This window comes from Rhinopithecus roxellana, chromosome 20, assembly GCF_007565055.1.
Source record: "Rhinopithecus roxellana isolate Shanxi Qingling chromosome 20, ASM756505v1, whole genome shotgun sequence".
Lineage (NCBI taxonomy): Eukaryota > Metazoa > Chordata > Mammalia > Primates > Cercopithecidae > Rhinopithecus > Rhinopithecus roxellana.
Genome location: NC_044568.1, coordinates 56,380,260 through 56,405,291, shown reverse-complemented (window position 1 = coordinate 56,405,291; position 25,032 = coordinate 56,380,260). Strand labels below are relative to the sequence as shown.

Below are 25,032 nucleotides of genomic sequence, written 5' to 3'. Positions count from 1 at the left end.
CAGTAGTTATTCTTATGCTGATTTGCAGACAAGGAAACTGATGCAAGTAATAGACTGTAAGTTTCATGAGCACCGGGGCTTGCCTGCTTTGTTCACCATGGTTATCCTTAGTACTGAACGTAGTGCTTGGCACATCTTAGTAGATCTTCATGGATGATTGGATGGAATGGTGAATAGAGGGATGACTGAGTGATGGAAGTATGGATGGTAGATGGGTGATGAATGGATGGTGAGGTGGGTGATGAATGGATGGTGAGGTGGGTGAAGGATGGATGGGTGGGCGGATCGTTGGGTGGGTAGGTGAATGGTTGGATGGATAAGTAGATGGATGAATGAATGAGTGGATGGATTAGTGGGTGGGTGCATGGGTGGGTGGGTGGGTGGGTGGGTGGTTGGATAGATGGATGGATGGATGGATGGTTGGATGGTGAGTGGATGGATGGGTGGGTAGATAGATGGATGAATGGATGGATGGGTGGTTGGGCAGATGGATGGATGTGTGGGTGAATGGTAGGTGGGTGGGTGGATGATGGATGGGTGGATGGATGAAGTAGAGCTTAGATTTGATATGGAGACTGCTCGTGAAGCCTATCCTCTTTGCCACTGAGCCATACTACCTTTGGTTTTATCTGATGACTGCTTCCCTAGGATAGCATTCTTTAAAAAAGGCTTTATTGAAATAGAATCCACATACCATAAAATTCACCCACTGTGAGTATACAATTCAGTGATTTTAGTAAATTTATTGAAGTTGTACAACTGTCACCACAATTAAGTTTTAGAACATTTCCACCATCTTGAAAGATGCCCTGATGCTTGTTTGCAGTCTCATTCCTGTTCCGTGCCCCAGGCAATGAATGTTCCACTTTCTGTCTCTATAAAATTGCCTTTTCTAGACATTTCACATAAGAGAAATCATACAATATGTCTTTTGTGTCTGGTTTCTTTCCGTTAGCGTAGTGCTTATGATGTGCATCCGTCTTGCAGCATATGGGTAATTCAATTCTTTTTATTGCCAAATACTGTTTGGTTGAATGGTTATAGCACATTTTGTTTATCCATTCATCAGTTGTTGAATTTAAGCTGTTTCTGTGAAGAATGCTGCTATGGACATTCTTGGGCGTGTCTTTGGAGTTTGTTTCTCTTTCTCTTGGGTAGACTTCTAGGAACAAAATTGCTGGGTCATATGATAAATTTATGTATAATGTTTTAAGACACTTTCAAATGATTTTCCATGGTGGCTGTACTGGTTTACCTTCCCACCAGCAACACACAAGATTCCCAGTTTCTCCACACCTTTGCCAACACTTGGTATTGTCTGTCTTTTTCTATGACAGCCATGCTCATAGGGTGAAGTGGTATCTCTTCATAGTTTTAGCTTGCGTTTTCCTGAGGGCTAATTGACATTGAGCGTCTTTTTTTGCATGCTTACTCCTAGACTGGAGTTTGACTTTTAAAGCCAGAGCTTGGCAAACTTTTTTCTGTAAAGGGCCAGATAGCAAATATTTGGAGCTTTGTGGACCGCATTCGATTTCTGTTGCATATTCTGTGTTTATTTTCCGTCATAACTCCTACAGTTTATGAGAGCATTCTTGGTTTCATCGAACAAAAACAGGCAAGGGGCTGGGTTTCACCCGCATGCTGTAGTTCACCAACCCTGCTCTAAGTCAGTCCCTTTCAGTGAAAACACCAGGTCATGTGCCCAGCCACAGAACAGTTCCAAGGCCCCTGTGTACTTCCCACTTCAGAGGAATCCAGTGGCCTGTGGGGTCCATGCTAGACAAACCACCAGGCCACCCACCCCACCTGGCAAAGTGCACTCAGCAGGAAGACCATATTGCAAAGCTGAGGGCCAGCCTCCAGGGAGCCTGGAGCGGGGATTCCGGAGGCGTCCCTGTCCCAGCTCCACCATGATTCATCACCTGATGAGCTCATCAGAGTTCCTGGGATGAGGCATGCTAATTTGTCACCTAGGGAGGGGGAACAGGGCCCTGTTGATCCCGGACAAGTCTCCCTCATCCCTGTGACCACCCTGACCTGGGGCTCAGAGCCTCTTCTAGGAACAGGGGCCTGCCTGCAGCCCGCACCCACAACGCTGTAGCCCACCCTCTCCCTGCCACTTCCACCACCTTCTGGTTACCTGGCCTCCACTCTCAGAGCCTCATGGGCTTGTTTCTGGATCTTGTCCCTATGCCACCAAGCATCCTTGACACCTCCTTCAGGATCTCTTGGCAAGTCTGATATCCTCTCCACCCGACCCTGCTGGCCCTCACTGATGTGATGGAAAGAGCTTTGCAATGGCCAGAGCCAGTTTTCACTCCTGAATTGTCCCTTTCTAGCTGCTTGACTCTGGGCAAGTTGCTTGACCTCTCGGGGCCGTGATAGGCTTCTGTGCACAGAGAAGCCAACAGTCCTCTGGCAAAAGCTGCAGCTGGCCACCCCCTCAGCATCACGTGAGGGCTGCAGGCTGCTCACCATGAACACCTGTGACCCTGCGCGAGTGCATGCTTTTTGCTGGCTCTGGGATCACTCTGGCCTGGGCACAGGGCAGTCAGAAGCCCTGAAGAGTTGGCCTGGTGTGGTGGCTCTCGCCTGTAATCCCACCACTTTGGGAGGCCGAGGTGGGCGGGTCATGAGATCAGGAGTTCAAGACCAGCCTGGCCAACATGGTGAACCCTATCTCTACTAAAAATACAAAAATTAGCTGGTCATGGTGGTGCACACCTGTAATCCCAGTTACTTGGGAGGTTGAGGCAGGAGAATCACTTGAACCCGGGAAGTGGAGATTTCAGTGAGCCGAGATCTCACCACTACACTCCAGCCTGAGTGACAGAGCAAGACTGTCTCAGAAAAAAAAAAAGAAAAAAATCCCTGAGGAGTTTAGGGAACTGATGGACAAATGGCCGGCTCCTTCACTCTTTAGGACCGTCAGCTGTGAGTGTGATCTGCACTGTCCCCTAGAGCCCCCAGCAGGAGTGAGCCCTCATTGCCCATATCATGTGCTTGACAATGCCCCGTTTATTGACCGTCTTCTCTTCCCCGTCTCACTTCTCCACTCTCCCCACCAATATTTCCTGCCAGTCCCTCTTAAATCAGTAAGCCATTTGTGCTCAGTCCCTTGTCTCAGGGTCTTCCCTATGACAAGCCCCCAACTCATGGAATACTGTGAGGATTGAGTGAGATAAAGCTCATAAGAGCTAGCACTGTGCCTGGCACATGGTATGTCCTCATGAAATGTTAGCCCTTGGTACAAGCCCTGGGACCTTCTGGCTCTGAATACAGCCTCTGCAGACTCTCCCGTGGATGCCTGTGAAACAAGGGCTTGGGCCCTCCCGGGAAAGCTGTTGTCCTCCCCTCTCAAAGAAGGGGAGCTGTGGATGAGCTGAGGCTGGGTGCATCGACCCCGAGGGCTCATCTCTGAAGCTGTGTTGGTGCCAGCATTGCCCACTGGGCCCGGCTATGCCTCAGACTGGTCGCCTCTGCATCTTGAGTGGCGTCTGTGTGTGGAGAACAGGAGGTTGTACTCACAGCCACCCACCTCAGGGCTGGTTGTATTTTGCAAAGTTTAAATGAGACTTTGCTGGAATGATGTTCACGAAATATTAATGGTGGCTATTTCTGGGTTGTGGGATTTTTGAGGCCTTTTAAAACTTATCCTCTTCTTTGTGCTTTTCAGTATGGTTTAGATTTTTTGCAATGAGCATGCATCTTTACCAAAAGAATGAAGTCATTAATCTTTCAAAAGTAAATAATGTGCAGCTGATCAGAAGAGTCCACTTAGAGCCCAGACTCCATGCAAATCTGCAGTCTGCTGTGGGAAGACATGGGTGTGGATCGCTGTGGTTTGCTTTGGGGCTTGATATATGGTGGATTTTGTGTGATCATTTCATGGCCTTTTAAAAATTAAACAATTCTCTGGATACAAACTGAAACCACAGACTCTAAGGCTCAAAGGAGCATTCATCGTCTGGAACAGGCAGGGTTCTTGCTTCAGACATGTTGTGTTTTGCACAGATTTCGTTGTGCTGCTCAGGCAGCACATCCTGCTCACAGCACTAAGATAGGGTGGCTTCGGCTGACAGTAACTAGGAAGAAGGCTGGTTATGGTTCCAGAGACACCTCAGTGGACTGGGTACATCTTGGCATTAATGAAGTTCAGCCAGTAGTCACTGTCACCATCATCAATATCAACAGCATGTTTACTCTTCACTGTATGCTCACCCCCGACAACTTGTCACGCGTGTCTTCCCATACTCTTAGGGTCTCCAATGGCTGGCAAGGGAATGTTTCTGCTCTTTCCCCTCCTGCTGCCTGGGGAATGCTGGGCTGCCTTGGCCTCCTTTGCCCTCCTGGGCCTATGAGAAGAGCTGATCTCTTTCTAATTCTTGATGTGGAATGGGTGAATGGGCAAAGAACAGTAAGACCAGGGTGCTGGAAGGAGGAGAGAAAGGTAGGCAGGTGGGTAGATGAAAGAACTAGAGAGAAGGAGAAAGGAGCAGAGAGAGGAGAAGGGAGAGATGACGGGAAAGACTTGGGGTGATGTGGGGGTACTGAAAACCGTCTTTGGTGTGAGTTCATGGAGGCAACACCAGTGGCAATGAGTGTATCAGAGGCCCCAGAAAACCATGGGGTGTGGGAAAATAACGGAGAGGAGGAAGATGGGATGCCGTATTGGCCTAGGTTTTACACTTCATCTCCTTCAGTTTTTCAAGAGACAGATGCAGTCTCAGTGTTCCTTTTTGTTACTCTTGGCTGTTTTGGCTGGACTTTACTTTGGAATGCGACTCCATAGAGTGGACCACATGGGTCTAGGATGGATAAGGGTTACAGATGGAAAGAGATACAGGTTATTTTTGAGGCTGACTTACAGAACAGGACCCTAAGGCTCAGAAGGTGAAAGTTTTCTAGGAAGAACCAGATCTTTCCGACTCAGGTCCACGTCCCATCCCACCACTGTGCCTCACCGACAGAAGTAACTGTTCGACTTGGCATGGAATGTGTCTCCCAAATATTTCCTTGATAGCAGTGCGTCCCAAGACCGCTTGATAATTCCTAGCTCAGAAACTAAGCGGTCAGGTAGGCTCTGGCAGCTTGTAGGTTTCTGTTTGAGCCTTAGCGGTCAGCAAGGGACCCTCCTCTCCCCCCTCCTCTTTCTGACTGTGGCTCAGAGATTGTGACATGTCACCCCAGCTGGCTGCTGGCACGGTGATACTAAAATTAGGCTCTCCCTAAGGAGCAGAGCACTTAACGAAGGAGTTCATCCAGTTAGAAAGTCTCTCAAGCAGGCCGGGTGCAGTGGGGCAGGCAGCTGCAAAGGCAGGAGCCAGGGCGGGGGTGGAGGGAGCGCTTGGCCCAGACCTCCGCCTTCCGAGGGCCTCCGTTTCCATGATGTCAGAGAGGCGGAACTAACCCTGCCTCACATCCAGGGAGGCAGCAGCCCCTGCCCCAACCACTCTCTGGCTTCGACACAGCGCCCAAGCGAAGGTGAGAGCACTCTTCTCTTCCTCACCAGGTGGATGCGGAGGGCAGCGCTGGGTTTCCAGGGGAGCATTCTGGGTTTAGTCCCTACCTGGCTGGAGTTTAATTCCCAGCCTTAATCCTGTCTGTCATGTTCCCTGGCTGACTACCTGTCTTCAGGTGACCTCTTGGGAATGGTGTAGGCGGAAACAGTGCCTTCAACTCAGAGAAAGCCCCTTTGTGGACTGACCATTCCCACTGTTACTGCACTTGAATCCCTGGGGAATGAGTTTGGCAAAAGATACGATCTAAAAGAGAAATCTCCCCATTTTGTTTTTTAAGTCATTGGAAACTGTGTGGAGACAGTATAGTATGGTGGTGACGGTACTGGCTTGAGAGTCAGGACGCAGGTTTCTGTCTCAGCTCTGCCAACTCTAGAGTCTTGGGCAAATTTTCTAACCTCTTGTGTACCTCGGTTTCCTCATCCTTTTAGCAAAAACAAAAACAAAAAACAGGAAAAAAGAAAAAGGTCATCTATCAAGGATTATCATCGGGCGGAAGTGAGCCTGTGTGGGAAATGAGTCTTTAGTGTCAGGAGGCCCGGCTGCAAACGCACCCTGTGGCTTTGAACGAGACCCTTCCTCTCTCGGGGTGTCAGTTTCCTCATAAACGGGGACTGGGCCAAGTTGGCAGTTTCTCAGGGCCTTTTCACCCTAACCCATCTGATTCTTTGATTGTCTTCCATCTTCTGCCCTCCTTACATGAGTAACATGTTGCTGTCTCTTTATCTCTTTCAACCAGAAAAAGATTTACAAATATAAGAAAGTGCTGAGTAACCCAAGCCGCTGGGAAGTTGTCTTGAAAGAGATCCGGACCCTGGTGGACATGGCCCTGACATCCCCCCTGCAGGACGACTCCATCAACCAGGCCCCACTGGAAATTGTCTCGAAACTGCTCTCAGAGGTAAAACGCCTCCCCCCAGACCCCTTTATGTTGTTTGCCTTCCCTCCGCCATCACCGGCTCCACGCCAAGCAGCACGCGCAGGCAGAGCTCCATGTGGGCTGTGTTGTCACCCTGCTGCCGAAGGAGGTGCGCAGTTGCCCACCCAGCCATGTGTGGGAGTTGGTAAGGGAGGCTTGCCCCAGCTGCTTCCAGCTGTGCTGCCCGGGGATTGTAGGCACGGAAGAGGAGGTGTTGCCCTGTACAGTGGGGCCGGTAGTCCCAGCCCCATCTCTGTCTTCCCCCAGCAGTGGCCCGCATGAGTTCACGGGTCCAGGGGGACTTAGCTTTCTGCCCTCGTCACCCCACAAAGCCTGTAGATGTGCTCTGTTTAATTTAAACACCATTTTTAAAATTAGGATATTTCACAATACGCTGGGAATTTCCAGGTTCTCTTTAAAAACAATCAGAAAATCCAGCCGCGGTTTGCAGCTGGTGCTACCTGGTGCTACCTGTCGGCTGGGCTTCCTGTGCCATCTGCTTTGCTGGCCTCCCCGCATGTTGAATGTGTACTTTGTGCCAGGCACCATCTGGGAATTCAAGCAAAGACAAGCCCCCTACCCCCCTGGAGCTTGTGTCCCGGCAGGGGAGACAGGCAGTGAACAATGAAACTCATCAGCGAGTCTGTCCTGCTGCTGGTTAGGCAGAAGGCGCTTCGGAAATGTGCTTCTTTCTGTTTTCTGTTTCAGATGCTATTCTAGGTGCTTTACAAATATTAATACTGCTCTCGTTTATTTGCTCACCGGGCCCTCTGGGAACACTGGAGTTGATGACTCCTGATTTAAGCTGTGCACGGCCACCAGAGTGATGCTTCTGTCCCCCTCCCCTGACAGTGGCACCCCCGGTTCCTGAGTCACCCCCGTCAAGCTCCCATGCAAGTGCCCGGCTTCCTGGAGCCCTCCCTTCTCTCTGCAGGCCCAGGCTGGCCACTGCCCTGGGACAGGAGCCTGTCACCGGCCCTCTGTGTCTCCGGAGTAGAGAAGGCCCCTCATTCTGGGAGGAGGCGGGGTAGGAGGTAGAAAGTAGGTGGCAGTGACAGTCTCAGGCAGAGGGACAGAGGTCAGAGGTGGTGTCCTCACTTGGGAGACCAGCATCGTTCCAAGAGGAGTGAAAACCCAGGCTGGGAAATGAATCACAGAGTGGCTGGAATTCTGAGGCTGGGTGCCAGATGTCCAGCCCCAGCTGCAGACTTCTCATCTGGAGAAGGGGTCCCTGCTCACCTGTAGTAAGCCAGGCAGGTGCCAGGTGCCACCCAAGCTGGAGTGCAGTGGTATGACAGCTCACTGTACCCTCCGCTTCCTGGGTTCAAGCAGTTCTTCTGCTGCAGCCTCCCAAGTAGCTGAGATTACAGGAGCGTGCCACCGTGCCCAGCTAGTTTTTTGTATTTTTAGTAGCAACAAGGTTTCACCATGTTGACCAGGCTGGTCTTGAACTCCTGACTTCAAGTGATCCATCTGCCTTGGCCTCCCAAAGTGAGACAGCCTCTCTTTTAAAACTCACATTCTCTCTGAAAGGTGGTCCTTTCTGTCTTCACTTCGCAGATGAGGAAACTGAGGCCCAGTGATACTGAGTGACCTACCCAACTCACATGGCAAGTTTGTAATGGAGCTAGAAGCTCCACCTTAGAGTTGCCAAGTGCTTTTGAGACCAACTTGGCCACCACTTCAGCGCTGCCAGGCTTGACCACCACCACACCCTTTTTAAATCAGGGCAGTGATGAGGGCAACAGACGTGCCATGTTGCCTGCCTTGGGCAAGATTTTTTTTCCCCTCTCAGATGTGCTTCAGGTGACTGCATGCCTGTTGGCCTTCACATCCCTTCTTGGGCTTTTTTTTTTTTTTTGTAATTACCAATGGGGTCTCACTATGTTGCCCAGGTTGGTCTCATACTCCTGGGCTCAAGCGATCCCCCCACCTTGGCCTCCCAAAGTGCTGGGATTATAGGCATGAACCACCACACCTAGCTCCAGACACCTGGCTGAGGGTGTTTAAAGTAAAAATCTCAAAGGCAGCTGACCCCTAAGTGCCAGGATGGAGGAATAAAGATATTTAAAGTAGGAAAATGGAAGAAGTTTCCATGTGCTTTGAAGCTACTGTGTCAGGCAAGGAGTCAGCATTACTCACCCTACGTTACTGAAGAGAGCTGACATTTCATGAGGGATGGAGCTGGGACTCCAGCCCAGTCTGCCTGACCCAGCATCCACTCATGCATACTCTGCAGTGGTCAGTTTGATGACCCTTAGACCTCCCCAGTTTCTCACAAGGACTCTGTAAGGTAAGTATTAAAATACTATAGAGGAGTAACCAGGGGTGCCGAGAGGTTAAGTAGCTTACACGGGGCCATTCAGATAAGTGTTAGGCCAGGACCCTCACCCGGGTCTGCCCAATGGTGAAGCTTATGCCCCTGCACATAGATGTGTCCTAAACCTGGGTTGGTAGAGACTTTTTGGCAAGTGTGTGACTGTGTAGATTAAGAGTGCGTGTTGTGGGGTCAGAAGGACCTTGTCCTGCCCTCAGTAGCTGAGTGACCTTGGACAAGTTGCTAGGCTTCTCTGTGCCCAGTTGTTTTCTATAAATTGGGTCTGAGATGAGTACCCATTTCATAGGACGGAGGATGAGATGCTCTCATCCACATGAAGGGCTTGGCACTGTGCCTAACGTGCAAGGGCCTTTGATATAGGGCCACCTTTTCACTGTCATAAGGGATGGCTGTGGTCTGAACCCTGTAAGCGCCGTCAGCCAGGTGTCTGGAGCTAGTAGCTGGAAAAACAAACACCTGCCTTCGACCTCCGTGCCCTGTTTTGGGGCTGGGTTCTTTCTCTGTTCTGTTTACTCAAGTTGTTTGCAAGGCCTCCTCTGGAGAGGTTCCAGGCATCACCAGACCGACTAGAAACTGGAAGGATCAGGAGGGAGCAGGCAGAGGGGCATCGTGGAGGGAGCTGTTAAGGATGCAAAACAGTTCTGAGAAAGAACTGTCCGTCCACCAGCAAAGCAAAGCTGGCTGTCCCCGCCCTCCCAGGCCTCTGTTGAGTTATATGTAGAGTGGCCACTTAAGCTTGAGAGTCAGGTGTTCCCTCTAATGCAGTGGCTATTAGTGGACATGCTCTACCGGGGGTGGAAAATGGCCCTGATGGAGAGAAGGCTCCCTGTAGAATACATGGGCTGCCTTGTGACTGGGACAAAGGAAGTGGTGTCCATGGTCACCAAAGCCATCCTGAAAAGGTGTGTGGGTGGGGGCGAGGGATGGATGTGTCGAGCTGCCCTTGGCAGCCCAAAATAAGGAACTGCCTCTTGAATGAGTGGTGGAGCACTATAGCTCAGTGGCAGGAAATATAGACTTTGGAGTCAGAACAGACGGGTTCGTATCCTCACTCCACCCCATATTACCCTGCACCTGCTAGTCACTGCATCCCGTCAGTCTCAGGCAGCTGATCAGTCAATGGGATAGTAGAGAACCTGTCATAATCAAAAGAAATTGGTGGCATGAGCAAAACAAAGCTCTTACACAGTGCCTGAGGCATAGAGAGCTCATCAGCAGTCATAAGGAGAGACCAAGGCCAGGCTGCTCCCCCAGGCTGAAAAATGACTGATAGTTAATAATCTACCATAAACAGGCTGCTCAAACTCCACTCATATCCACTAGAGAAAAAAGGGTGTTCAAATCCAAAAAACATCCTTTCACATGCCTGGAGCCTAGGTGTCTTGGGTCTGGCCTCACCTAGGTCAGGACGTCTCATAGGGACCTGTAGAGACTCGTGTTGTTCAGATGCTGACCCGGCTTCACGGTCTCCCACAGCCCTCGGGGAGCCAGTTTATTGGGCAAAAGCCAATTCATAGCTCGCGAGCTTTTCTTTTGCCTTGGCTGCTGTCAACACATTAGACACCCCCGTATGCCTTAAGCCTGTCTAGGTGGTGGGAGCCATGGGACTCTGTCTAGAACCAGAACAATCGATCTTGCCAACACTGTTCAAATGAGGGGTCTCTTTACAAGCAGCCAACGTGGCTCTGTTAGGAAATACGAATCGGCACCACTGTGTGTCTACCAAAACAGACAAGCAAAGCGGAACACACCATGAAACTAGCAAGAAAGAAGGGCGAACACTTGGAGTTTTCCCATGATTCCTTGTTTGTGGCACATCCGTCTCTTTCCTTGTTCACGTACTCACAGATGGCGGCACAGGTCGAGCATCTCTAATCCCGAAACCTGAAAAGCTCCAAAGTCCAAAACTTTCTTTTTTAGAGACAGTCTCGCTCTGTCGCCCAGGCTGGAGTGTGGTGGCATAATCTCGGCTCACTGCAGCCTCCACCTTCTGGGTTCAAATGTTTCTTCTGCCTCAGCCTCCCGAGTAACGGGGATTACAAGTGCCCACCACCATGCCCAGATAATTTTTGTATTTTTTGTAGAGACGGGGTTTTGCCATGTTGGCCAAGCTGATCTTGAACCCCTGGCTGGCCTCGAGCAGTCCACCCTCCTTGGCCTCCCAAAGTGCTGAGATTACAGTCGTGATCCACCATTCCTGGCCCAAAGTCCAAAACTTTCTGAGCACCAACATGACACTCAAAGGAAACGCTCATTGGAGAGTTTCAGGTTTTGGATTCTCAGACTAGGATGCTCAACTGGTTAAGTATAATGCAGATATTCCAAAATTTTTTTAAAAATGGAAATCCAAAACACATGTTCCCAAGCATTTCAGTAAGGGATGTTCAACCTTTAACGGTTACCAATTATTTAAGAGAAGTCCAGGTTGGGAAGGAAACAGGACCCCTAAAATTTCAGCAGATGTAATCCATTCAACCTAATTATGTTTTTGCAAGTCAGTTGCTAGAATTTGAATTCAGCTAAAACATCTCGGGCCCACTCACAGAACTTCGTGTTCCTTGGGAACTTAGTTTGAGAAACACTGAAATCATATACGTGTTACTCCTAAAACGCTGCCTGGCACAGCATTAGGACTCTTAAAAGGTCTGTTTCTTTACATACTTATTATGAACCTGCCCTCTGGCTTCTAAGCAGTTTCACTTTGACAAGGACCAGATCCTCTCCCAACAGCCTAATGAGGTTACTGGAAACCCCGTTTACCAAAGCAGAAACAGTCTCCCCCAGACTCGACTCACTCAAGGTCACATAACTCAAGCCCTGAAACAGGGACAAGAACTCAGTTCTCCCTGCCCCAAAACCATACTTTTTCCCCCTTCCCAACCTTGTCTCTGAGGGTGTTCAGATCTGTTTAATTAAGAAAAAATGACGGTGATAGTTGGTCTGTGACGCTGAAGATGTTTCAAAACTGTGGATCTTGAAATCCAAATGCTCGTTTTCTTAATTTTCTTATGTTTTCTTTTCCTCCTGCTGTCTCCCTTCAATCCTTTAGAACACAAACTTGACCACCCAGGAGCATGAAAACATCATTGTGGTAAGTTCCTCTCGAACACGCACCCTCCACCCACCTCCGCCTCCTGGAGCCTACAACCCTTTTCCTGGTTTGGGGTAATTCTGGCGCCTGCGTAATCCACCAGAGCATCTGGCCTTGCTCCGTTTTGTCTTTTCTAGCAAGCTGGTCGCATCTCCCTCTGCCTTTGCACATTTCAGAGCCCCAGTTGATGGGAGAGGGAGTGTAATTATCTGTCTTTGAGGTTTGTAGCAAATGTATCATAATCGCCTCCTCCTTCCTGAGTCTGCCTAGGGAGTTGAAGGCAGGAGATGGCAGAGACCGTATAATTTATTCAGAGGCGTCACCCCATTAGCTGAAAGGTAAATGTCCTCTTTCTTGTCCCAGGACATGTCTGCCAATTAATCCACAAATAGAACTTGGATTTAATTCCCTGTGATACATAAAGTGAGATGCTATTTTCTGGGACTCTACCATGACGTAAGCATTTTTGGGGTAAAATATCTTCCTGGATGACTTTTAGCTACGAAACCTAACTCTCACTTGAGAGAAGAAAGCAATGAAATTGCACCTGCTAGATGGTCAGCACCGTGCTGTGTATTTGAATTCAGATAACCTAATCCCCAAGGATTTCGTTATCTATTGTAAGAAGACAAAAGTGATCACCGCAAAACATAGAGACATTGAGTGCAGAGAGTAAGTAGAGTGATAAACTCCCCTGGGAAAGAAGCCAGAGAGCTTCCTGGAGGTAGTGATATCTGAGCTGGGTTTTGAAGGATCAGTAGGAGTTTTCCAGGTGGCAAAACGGGATAAAAGCATCCCAGAGAGAAGAAACAATGTGCAAGGGCACAAAGATTTAAAGCAACGTGGTGCGTTCTGGAAGCTTCAGCATTTCTGGAGCGTAAAGCATAAGGAAATGAGAAGCAGGCGGATGGGAGATGAAATAGAGGCAAGAGGCAGAGTCTTTTGTGCCCAGGAGGGGACCTTGGAACTAAGCTGCCTGGGATGTCTCCTGGCTGCAAGGTACAGAACAAGAGCAGCATCAGTCACTAGGCCCCTCAGACTCCTTTAGCCGAATCGAGGCCTTCAGGGACCCACTCAGTCGGCCCTGGCAAGCCAAGCTGGTTATGGTATGCACAAAATGAGGTGGACTCCAGGCCTTTGATTGTAGAGAGTCAAGGCAGCAGCTTCTACCTTTGCTGTCACCTCCAGTGTCTGGCACATAGTCGGCCCTCAGTGGGTGTTTGCTAACAGTGTAGAGGTTTTCTCCATGCTCTCACCCTGACTATCCATTGCCTTCTCTTGCCAGAACAGGAGACCAAGTCAACCTGGGCACCCCCAGTCACTCCCCACCACCTTTTTCTGCCATAGTATTAATTCATCCATTCATTTAATGAACTTCGCTGAGCATGTGAGTTTAACTATGTGCCAGACACTAACTCTGTCCCACAGATAGAGAGCTGGACGAGACATAAGGCCTGCCATTGAGGATTGAATGTATGCTGAGAGAACCTGGCGGGTCAACAGATAATACAAAAATAACATAGCCAAGGGCTGAGGTTTGTTCTGGGTGTTAGTGGGGGTGCAGAGGATAGGTATTTAACCTGTGTCAGGGAGGGTACTGGGAGGAGGATGATGGAGGACTTTCAGGAGGAGGTGACCAAGCTGAATCTTAAAAGGAGAGATAGGAAAATGTCAGGTAAACGGAGCAGGCTGGGGAAGGCGTTCCAGGCAGGGGAAGTTCCATGTGCAAAGGCAAAGTGGTAAGATGGGCTGCTGCAGAACCGGGAGCAAGTGTGAGAGCCGGAAGGAAGTACTGCCTTCCTCTCCCTGCCAGCAACACCTGTGGGTCCCACTGGGTGCCTGGAAGCTCTGGATGGAGGACAAGGGCTTGCATTCAGGACAAGCCTGGGAAAGAAATTTTGATCCGAGAAATCCAGGCTGCATTTATCCAGCTAATATGGCTGAACTGAACCCTTAGTTGGGTCGGGTTGAGCTTCCCGGCTCAGCAAGAATGCCTGAGAACAGGAAAGAATTTGATCTGAGGGCCTGACCCTCACCCCTGCGTTTTACAGCCTCCCCTTCTAGCATTCTTTTATTACTATTGCTGTTGTCATTATTATGACAACTTCTGGAGCCTCCTTTCATTCCAACAGTTACATCCTCTTATTTGCCCTATTGGCAATTAGTCTTCTCCCACGTGCTTGGTAGTTTTTTTATGCGCTAATTTTTCTACCATAGCCTGAGTTGGTTTTATTCATTGCGTTGGCCAGGCAATAGTAACTGTTGCTGGTCTTGGACCAGGAGTCCAAACCCCAGCTGTGGTCCGGCTCACTATGGAAGGCGCTCACCATGGTGGTGAAGAACGTGGGCTTAAAGGTGAATCTAGGTTCAAGTTCAGACCCCGACCCCAGCCATACTAGCTGTGATAGAACTTTTAATTTTATTTAAAATATCGTTTTGCAAGTATTTCTTTTTTTCTTTTCTTTCTTTCTTTTTTTTTTTTTTTTTTGAGACAGAGTCTCTCTGTCGCCCAGGCTAGAGTGCAGTGATGCAATCTCGGCTCACTGCAACTCCACCTCCTGAGTTCAAGTGATTCTCCTGCCTCAACCTCCTGAGTAGCTGGGATTACAGGGGCGCACCACCACGCCCGGCTAATTTTTGTATTTTTGGTAGAGACGGAGTTTCACCATGTTGGTCAGGCTGGTCTTGAATTCCTGACCTCAAGTGATCTACCTGCCTTGGCCTCCTAAAGTGCTGGGATTACAGGCGTGAGCCACTGTGCCTGGCCAATTTTGCAAGTATTTCATGAGTATGAGTATGTTTTCATCAGGAAAAGAGGGTATCATCCCATCCCAGTGCCCTCTTCAGAAACATCTTGTTTGCAGGTGGTGACAAACCCACACAGACAGATATGGTTGTGGATTTTTTGGGTTTTGGGTTTTTTATTTTTCTTTTTATTTTTGCTTTTAATATGAATGATGTGATGCACGGTGTGTCGCCCTGTATTGATTTTTTTCTCTTCACAATACGGCCTGGAGATTGTTCGAAGTCTTTTCGTGGCTGTCTACCCCCTAGTTCCTGATCCTTGTTTGTTGCGTTTCAGGCAATCGCTCCTTTGCTGGAAAACAACCACCCACCACCCGATCTCTGTGAATTCTTTTGCAAGGTACGGGGTTGCTGAGCTGGGGTCTGGCTGCAGGGGGCTGCCTCCCTCGGTGTGTGCACACTGGGGATCGGGTTTGCACAGAAAGGCCGAAAACCTGGGCCCCACAGTCTTGGGCCATGGTCCCAGACACAGGCAGAGGGCATGCCAGGCACCCATCCTTAGGGTTACACCCACCTCTCTGCCAGACAGGTGACAAAGAGTCAGAGGGGGAACATCTTGCTTTTTCTTGGAATCACTTCCCGGCTGTCTTGGGAGACAGGTTGCTGCAGATTTCCTGGGCTCCTGACGTCAGAGCTGGGTTATTATTAGCCAAGGTTCCTCTGCGCAGTGGCTGGCCCACGGTGGGGTGCGGCTGTGGGGCTTTCCCTGAACACGGGAGGCAGCATGGTGCTCCAGGTTAGCTTAGAGGAGCCGTGGAGCAGGGCATCCGCTGCCAGGTACCCGGCACCAGCCTTGCAGTGGGCTTCACATAGGACATGCCCAGGGCACATTGGGGACCAGGCATTTCTCATTCCCAGAGCACATCTTCTCGGCTCAGGCCAAACCAGCACACAAACCTGTTTTGTTCTTCGCTGTGTGTGGTTTTTTTTTTCAGTGTAATAATTGTACGTCGTTGGAAAGACATGTTCTCAGCGCTCCCCTGTCATACCCCTGCTGTCCCGCCCAGCTAGTCCTCATCCCTTCACGCTCCCATTACCTGCCTCCTGCCAAGGTCACCTGCTGTCCTTTGGAGAGGTGTGGGCTGTGTACAGCAGTGGGACCCGCCTGTGGGGTGGAACAGCAGACCCCTGGGAGGAAATGGGACTGTGGTGCACTTGATTTCCCTTGCCCTCCCCCGGCCCCCCGCCCCAGGGTGTACGTGTCAGGGGATAGGAGCTTTGAAAGGGAGTCAAGATTCTGTTGTCCTCCTGGAGTCTGCCTCCCTATCAGGATTCCTTTTCTAGCGACCCACACACCTGCTGGTCTGAGTGCCCAGGGTACTTGTCAGGGCCTGGAACGACCTCTGCCCCCATCCTTAATGTGGGCATGTGTAATGTGTGCCCCCGGGCCCAGAAAGTGAGCGCCCGCGAGCGTGTGTGTGTGTGTGCGTGTACAGGTGTGGATACACACAGGCCCCGGGCTTCTCCGGGCACACGAGGGCCTTCTCTGCCCCTGGGCCTCATGGGTATCATGCCCCCAGCAGCATGGAGTTAAATAACCCAGTATCCTGAGAGAACGGCTAGCTGCTCCTCTGCCTGTCACAGCAGGTCACCTCCTCCATCTCCTGTCCAGTTTAACCCAAACCTGCCCCATGCTTGCCTCTCAAGCTTAGGATTTCTCCCAGATCTCATGATTCTCAAACTCTGGTTCTAGAACACTGGATATTTGTTGTAGAACAAGATACACTTGCCTCACTGTGTTTCCTACCTGAGGCTGCACTTGTCTCACTGTGTTTCTTACCTCAGTGTTCCCGGTAGCACAGTTTGGAAAAGGGTGAGGTAGAAAAAGTTATCCTTTTTGGCATTCTTTGCTATAATCCCGTGTGGGTGTTTCAAAGAGGGCCGTCTGCCTTTTGAAGGGAGGGGGGTCCCAGCCACGTGGGATGCTTCTTTGGCTGTTTTCCCTCTGGGAGTTGGAGCCCAGAGAGGAGAGCTTGAGGGGACCAAAGCCTCCCGCGCTGCGTCTGCTCTGCCAACCTCCTGCCAAATTCCAAGATCTGAGGAAAGTTTATTCATCTTGCTTTCTCAGGGGAGCCCTGATTTCTCTTATCCCAGGTCCAGCATCCTCATCCAGGGGCCGGGCGGGTGATAAATGTGTGCAGGACACGAGGGAGGGGCTGGGCCTTGTCTGCACAGCCTGTGAAGGGCTTCCTTTCCAATCTGAAAGACAAAACGCCACACTGGTGGTGAATTGGGCCTGCAGACTGCCACCCGAGTGCTAAAGCCACCAATTGAAGAGTCACAGAATTTTCAGCACCCTGGTGTTCAAATGCCAAAGCCCTCATATTATCATACCCAATTTCCAAGGTCTTTCAGACCACACATGCAGAGTCTTAGCTTTACAAAAGTCTCATTATATATTAAATAAGGACCATGTCAGGACGCCTATGTGTACCATCTGAAACTGTCTCAAGCTTTAAGGTCAAAAGCAAACAAAAAGCAAACAAAAGCTCTCATCTCATCTACTTTTTTAACTCCAAAAAAAGAAAAAAAGAAAAAACTTTTTAAGACGATGGCACTCCTAGGTATTTCCTCAAATCACTTCCACACACCTGTCCACACAAACATCTGCATGTAGATGCTACAGCAGCTGTATTCATGACTGCGAGAACCTGGAAGCACCCAAAATGCCTTCCAGTGGGTGAATGGATAAATAACCTGTGGAACGCCCAGACAGTGGAGTGTTATTCAGCACTAAAAAGAAACGAGCTAGTAGACCACGAAGAGAAAGAGGGAACTTGAAATGCATGTGAGTGAGTGAGAGGAGCCCATCTGAAGAGGCTGCACACTGCGTGATTCCAACTACAGGACGTTCTGGGAAAAGCAAAATCATACAGACAATAAAAAGATCGGTGGTTGCCAGGGATTGGGGAGAGGGAAGGATGCATTGGCAGAGCTCAGAGGATTTTTAGGGAGTGAAACGACTTCCTCTGATATTACAATGGTGGCTCCAGGACATCAGACATTTATTTAAACACCCAGAACGCACAGCACCAAGAGTGAAACCTAAAGTCACCTGTGGACTCTGGGTAACAATGATGTGTCAGTGTGGGGTTATCCATTGTAACAAATACCCCACAGGGTGTACGTGCTACATTTGTTACACTGCACGGTCCTTTGGGGAGGCGTGTGCTGTGTCCACCAATGAGACCAGCTTGTGAGGTGAAAACGCAGGCACCTGGGAGGAAAGGGGACCGTGGTGCACTTTACCCCCTGCCCAGGGAGTCCTCTGTGTGTGCATCAGGGGACAGGAAAGGGAAACAGCATTGTGTTGTTCTCTTGGGCCCTGTCTCTCCACCAGGATTCTTTTTCCAGTGCCCCACATGCCCACTGGCCTGAGTGCCCAGGGTACGTTTCTGGGCCTGGAACGCCCCCACCTCATCCTTAATAGGAACATGTGCAGTGATAGTTGGGGAGGCCGTGCGTGCCGGAGGAGGGGGTATCTGGGAAAGTTCTCTACCTTCCTCTCCATTCCGCTCTGAACCTTAGAACTGGCCCCCCCTCCAAAATAAACTCATTTTTAGAAAACGATGCAACAGTGTTCATCAAGGGAACCCAGGCACCCACAGCTGGGCTGAGTGTCTCCAGCCCTGCTAGCAGCCCCGGGCTGTGGTCAGAACATTCTTAGGCCCACGATAACTGTACCCCACTCTCTCCCCAGCACTGCAGAGAACGGCCCCGGTCCATGGTGGTCATCGAGGTGTTCACCCCCGTGGTGCAGCGAATCCTCAAGCATAACATGGTGAGTTCCCCCTGCCCCAACACCCAGACCCCAGCTCCCAGTGCATGAGGCCCCGTGCACCTACCTGGCCTTTTGTGTTGGCACAGATTTGGGGGATAGTATTGGCCCAGCCTGACAGCCAGGAAATGGGGTTGATTTCTGGTTAAGGAGTTTTGGGGGTTTTGTACAGCTTGTCCTCCATTATGACAACAGGAAGAATCTTTTTGCAGTACATAAGAATTACAAAAGGCCGGGCGCGGTGGCTCAAGTCTGTAATCCCAGCACTTTGGGAGGCCGAGACGGGCGGATCACGAGGTCAGGAGATCGAGACCATCCTGGCTAACATGGTGAAACCCCGTCTCTACTAAACAATACAAAAATCTAGCCGGGTGAGGTGGCGGGCGCCTGTAGTCCCAGCTACTCCGGAGGCTGAGGCAGGAGAATGGCGGGAACCCTGGAGGCTGAGCTTGCAGTGAGCTGAGATCCGGCCACTGCACTCCAGCCTGGGCGACAGAGCGAGACTCCGTCTAAAAAAAAAAAAAAAAGAATTACAAAAATACCATGGCTGGAGGAGAAGAGGAAAGCCTCCCAGGGAGAATAGGCCCAAATAATGTCTGTAGATGCCCCGCCCTCAAGGACCCAGAGCATAACTTCTCCCTCCTTTAGTGTGGGCTGTGCACAGCGAGGTCCTTCCAGAGAGCACTATGTGGAAGGGGGCAAGAGTCGCCTTGCAGTGGAGAAAACAGACACACCCAGACTCAGTCAGATGATCAAGGTCAACATCAACAACAATAAGCCAGTTTGACAGAATTTCCCCTTGATATGATGTATAAAAACTACATTTGACTTCTATGATCTTCCTGCCAGTAACCCATCACCCCATTGCAATCATGAGAAAAACATCAGACAAATCCCAAGAAGGGGACAATCTACAAAGTACCTGGCCAGTCCTCCCCACGGTCAAGGTCATCAAAAACGAGATTCTAAGAAACTGTCACAGCTCAGAGGAGTCTAAGGGGGCATGACGACTAAATGTCATTTGGGGCCCTCCATGGAATCCCAGAATGGAAAAGGGACATGAAGGCAAAACTGAGGAAATCTGAATAAAGCATGGCCTTTAATTTTTTTTTTTAATACAAAGGCAGGGTTTACTTGCACACTTACAGTGGGTGGGGTGCTTGTAATCTGTGTGGCCCCTTGGTGTTCCCTCATCATTCCAGGGACAGCAGCAAATGCCATTATTTGCCCTGTACGACACGAGGAAACTGAGGCTTAGCTAGGTCCACTAAGTGGCCACAGGGGCCACAGGTAGGAATAAGAATAACATCTTTTTGCAGATGTTTATTGAACACTTTCTTGGAGTCAGACCTAAGTGGCCACAGGGGCCACAGGTAGGAATAAGAATAACATCTTTTTGCAGATGTTTATTGAACACTTTCTTGGAGTCAAGAGTGTGACGCTCTTTGAGTATATTGTGTCATTAACCCTCGTGCCCTTCCCATGACATCTGTGCACAGGAGGAATCTGGGACCCAGAAAGGCAGGACAGGATAGGCAGGGTCTGATGAGCAGCTGTGGGTGCTCCTGGGGGGAGCTAAGGAGCAGACAGCCTGAGGCCAGGGTTCCTAGTCACATGTTGTACTGAGCCAGCCACCACCACAGACTTTAGAGCCTCCTGGAGCGTGTGAAAACAACTGAGAAAGGGTAACCACAAATCATTTCACTTGTGATGTAGCTTGCCTGTCTCCACATCATGGCCCTGAAGAATACTGTATCACCTACAGCCCCTTCCCCAGTCAGGAATGGAAGTGCATGATACGTGTGCTCCTCTACCCCTTCCATACTCATGGCAGACATCATTAATCAATTACAGCACTCTTCCTGTAGAGCCAGGTATAGCATCAGACTGTTTCCCCTCCTGCTTTCCAGGCCACCACTACCAACTGAATCATGTTAGTACCATAATGAACACTACGTACCATTCTCTACCCTAAGCGATTGCAAACCATAATTGAATTGTTGCTGATTTCTGAGCCCCTCCTAGATTTGGGGTAAATTCATTTCTTGTTTTCAGAACACAGGGGAGAGGGACACCCTGTGCAGTTCTTTCTCCAGGACAAGGAGACTTCCCACTGGGGGATGGGAAGCGGTTTCTGCCTTAGTTTGGGCTCTCATAGTTTCAAGGAGGAGATCCTTCTGGCTTTGGCTACCTGGGAGGAAAGGGGCCCTACTCGTTAACTTTAAAATCACTGCGGGTGTAGTGTATGGGGAGGGCCGTGCCATGTTGGAGTTCAGAGCAAAGGTTCTTCAGGTTTTCTTGCAAAGGACCTTAACTTGTCAGTGGCAGAGCCATACCCCCAGGACATACTTGACAGGGGAATGCCTCTTCCGGCACATAAACATTTTTGCATATTCCATGTTAGTCAATAAACCGTTTCATAAAGGTTCTTTGGGGACATCTGACTTCAAAGGGAAAAAATTCAGAATTCAGACAGCCTCTCAGGGCTTCACCATACAACGCCTCTCTTGTATTTGGTTAGTTTTATGGGCCTGGAGTGTTGACCATGTAATAATTTTCTCTATAAAAATCAGAACAACTCTCGGCAGACCCAGAATTTATAGTATCTGTGGCGGTCTGGCAGAGAGTAGGGACCCTCAGCCATGAGTCCTCGCCTCATTTGTAACGAGTACCCCCTAAGTGATCCCAGGTGTCTGGGGATGCTTTAACTCACCCAGATTCCACCTTGTTCTTGGCGCCTACTAATTACACACCATGAGGGGTGGCGTCAGAGGAGAACTGCAGGGAGGACCGAGGAGGATCTGCCCCTCGTGTAGAAGAACAGACTGTATTAAACAGGATTATGGTCATGCCAGGCACGGGAAGACCTGACCTCATGGAATCCTAACAACACAGGCGGTGGGCGAGAGAGAGCTTTGACATTCACTCATTGAATGCTCCCTGATGCTTAATGAGTGGCCGTGGGTCAGCAGCACCGTTTCGAAGCTGGTGCTCTCAGCTGGTGTGGGGGTCAAGTCTCTGGCTAAGGAGCATAAGCCATGAGCCTGTTGGGGTAGCATGAACAGTGACTTCTCTTCACCCCAAATACAGTGTTTTTCCTTAAGGAGGCTCTCAGACATTTAGGAAATGGGGGGAACATAGCCACAGTGCTGTTGTGGGATTTGGGGGGCTCCCCCATTCCAAGTGTATCTCTTGCAAATATGTTATGTGCCCCATTTCATGGATGAGCAAACTGGAGCTTTGAGAGTCTCAAAGAACGTTCCTTGCTAGACCGAGATAAAAAGTGGAAACAAAAGGAAGTGGGTCTTTAGTATGTTCCTCTGGAGATTCAATCCAAATAACGCGCCAAACTGCGTTGTGAAGAATGGCCATGTATCTCTGTGCCCCCATGCCACTCGGAGTGTTCTTGTGGCAAAGGAGGCAAGATGACATGGCTGTGGTCCCCAGCGGACCACCAGGTAATCTGACCTCCAGTTTTCCAAGGGGATTATATTTTTCAGAGGCTGCTGGATCCCTCTGTAAATGTTTATTTCCATGGAAATGACCTTGATTATTCAAAAATCCAGTAGCTAAGATGACAGTTACCTAAGTCTCTGTTGAAGCAGTTCATAGAATCATAAAACCCTAATGGTGGAAGGGGGCTAGAGAGCGCTTCTGTGGACCCTCATTCCATTGTGGAGACAGTGAGGCCCAGAGACAGACGTGGCAGCCCAAAGCCAGATTAAATACTTGTGAGGCAGGTGAACTTGCTCCGGGGACTCTGCTTCCCTCTTTATGTAGCGCGACAGTCCTAGCAGGCAGATGAGTGAAAGCTCCCTCTCCACTGTCTCTTAAGGACCCAGTTCAGCCCCTTTGACTCCACGTGAAGAAGCCCCCAGTGGCTCTAGAAACTCTCCTGGGAGCTCGCGGGAGGGCATGGTGGGAACGGGTTCCACTCAGAGCTTTCATGCCAGCTTCGGGGTCAGTTAGACCTGAAGGGGTCTCTATTTCTTTTCTACAGCTTAGAGTCCTGATTCAGGCTGCTCTCTTTAAAAAAACAGCTTCCACTGAGATGGGTACAGAGGGACAGGTCTGGAGACTCCGGGCTCCCCTCCGTGTCTTGCTGGTCAGCCACATCACTTTTATGGAGGGTCTGGAGAGGGCCGTGCCGCTCCTGACTGGCCAGGCACAGCCCGAGGGGCTGGCAGTCCCAGCACCTCCCCAGCCCTAGCCACGACTCTGGGAATGAATGTGGCAGCCAGATTCACAGGCTCCTGTCCAGCCCATGCCTCTCTCCTCTGCTCCTGGCAAGCCCCAAGCCCGCCACTGGGCTGGGTGCCGCCTTCCTGCCTCCTGGCAGAGCTCTCTGTGGCATGGCCCCTGTCTTCCTGACACCTGGAAGAGGCCGAGCACAGCAGCCACCAGTTATGGCCCTCGGCCGGCACAGGCAGGGTCCCTGTGTCCTTGACCTGGCCCCTCGACAGAGCCCCACAGTGGACCCTTTAGTTCCGGGAGGCTGGTGGATGGAGACGTGCAGGCACTGCTTTCCCTAGTGTGGCACAGGTGGGGCCTCCCATCAGGGCCGTCGCCCTGTCCCCTCATGGTAATGACACATGCCAGTGCCTCTCCTGCCACTAATGCCTGGTGCATGCACACGTGCCCAGGCTCCTCATTGCACATGCATGCCTCTGTCACACACCAGCCTCTCACAAACATACATCCATTCACACCCACCTCTCACACACTCACTGCCTTCCACACCCACCTCACACTCTCCTCCTTCCACACCCACCTCTTACCTTCCGCACCCACTTCACATTCACACCTTCCACACCCACCTCACACTTCCACACCTACCTCTCACACTCACTTCCTTCCACATCCACCTCACACTCACCTCCACACCCACTTCTCACACTCTCCTTCTCCACCCACCGCTCGCACCTCCCCACACCCCCTCGCACCCCCACACCCACCTCACACTCTCCTCCTTCCACATCTGCCTCACACTCACCTCCACAACCTCTCACACTCACCTCCTTCCACATCCACCTCACACCACACAAACCTCTACCTCCTTCCACATCCACCTCACACTCACCTCCACACCCACCTATCACACCTCCACACCCACCTCTCACACTCACCCCCTTCTACACCCACCTCTCTCACCTCCTTCCACACCCACCTCTCATTTTCCACACCCACCTCTCACACTCACCTCCTTCCACATCCACCTCACACGTCCACACACCTCTCTCACCTCCTTCCACATCCACCTCACACTCACCTATCACACTCACCTCCTTCCACATCCACCTCACACCTCCACACCCCCATCACTCACCTCCTTCCACACCCACTTTTCACCTCCTTCCACACCCACCTCACACTCTCCTCCTTCCACACCCACCTCACACTCACTTCCACATCTACCTCACACTCACTTCCTTCCACATCTACCTCACACCTCCACACCCATCACACTCACCTCCTTCCACATCCACCTCACACCTCCACACCCCCATCACACTCACCTCCTTCCACACCCACCTCTCACACCTCCTTCCACACCCACCTTTCACCTCCTTCCACACCCACCTCACACTCACCTTCCACACCCACCTCACACTCACCTTCCACACCCACCTCTCTCCTTCCACACCCACCTCACACTCTCCTCCTTCCACACCCACCTCACACCTTCCACACCCACCTCTCTCCTCCTTCCACACCCACCTCACACTCTCCTCCTTCCACACCCACCTCACACTCACCTTCCACACCCACCTCTCTCCTCCTTCCACACCCACCTCACACTCACCTTCCACACCCACCTCTCTCCTCCTTCCACACCCACCTCACACTCAGCTTCCACACCCACCTCACACTCTCCTCCTTCCACACCCACCTCTCTCCTCCTTCCACACCCACCTCACACTCTCCTCCTTCCACACCCACCTCACATTCACCTTCCACACCCACCTCACACTCATTTCCTTCCACACCCACCTCACACTCATTCATTTCCTTCCACACCCACCTCTCTCCTGCTTCCACACTCACCTCACGCTCTCCTCCTTCCACACCCACCTCACACACCTCCTTCCACACCCACGTCTCACACACCACCTTCCACACTCCACATTCCCGTCAGAAGCACCCTCTCTTGTCCCCCCAGCCTTTCTGGCTCTCTTTTCTCTTGTCTCATCTCATTTGTCCCGTACGTGCGTTTTGAGAGTGGCTTTCTCTACAGCCGAAAGCGCCTGCTCATCAGATGGTCCTTCAGAGCGGACGTGCAGGTGTCACGGCGCCGTTATTTGAAGTAGACGCCACCTGTCCTTTCGAGAGAGTTGGCGTTTCCCCATTGCCTTCCCCATCGACAGCTCCAGGCAGAGCTGGGTCCTGCCCTTCCTTCCGGTGTCGTGGCTGCCCTGGGCTCCTGCCCTGCCTGGCACCATCCCCTGACTCCTTTCCTCTGCTCTCTCTGCAGGACTTTGGGAAGTGCCCGCGACTGAGGCTGTTTACTCAGGAGTACATCCTTGCCTTGAACGAGCTCAACGCGGGGATGGAAGTGGTGAAGAAGTTCATTCAGAGGTGGGT

At 50.7% G+C, this 25,032-nt stretch overlaps 1 protein-coding gene across 3 annotated transcripts in view; it reads left to right on the top strand.

Annotated features, from left to right (window-relative positions):
* CMIP (c-Maf inducing protein) overlaps positions 1-25,032 on the top strand; it is a 271,489-nt gene that overhangs the window by 204,953 nt on the left and 41,504 nt on the right. For all 3 annotated transcript variants that reach the window (XM_010375146.2, XM_010375147.2, XM_030924359.1), the window contains 5 exons: positions 6,259-6,420; positions 11,826-11,867; positions 14,950-15,012; positions 18,373-18,453; positions 24,923-25,026. In XM_010375146.2, coding sequence (XP_010373448.1) covers positions 6,259-6,420; positions 11,826-11,867; positions 14,950-15,012; positions 18,373-18,453; positions 24,923-25,026 — 452 coding nt within the window. The remainder of the gene's footprint in view (positions 1-6,258; positions 6,421-11,825; positions 11,868-14,949; positions 15,013-18,372; positions 18,454-24,922; positions 25,027-25,032) is intronic.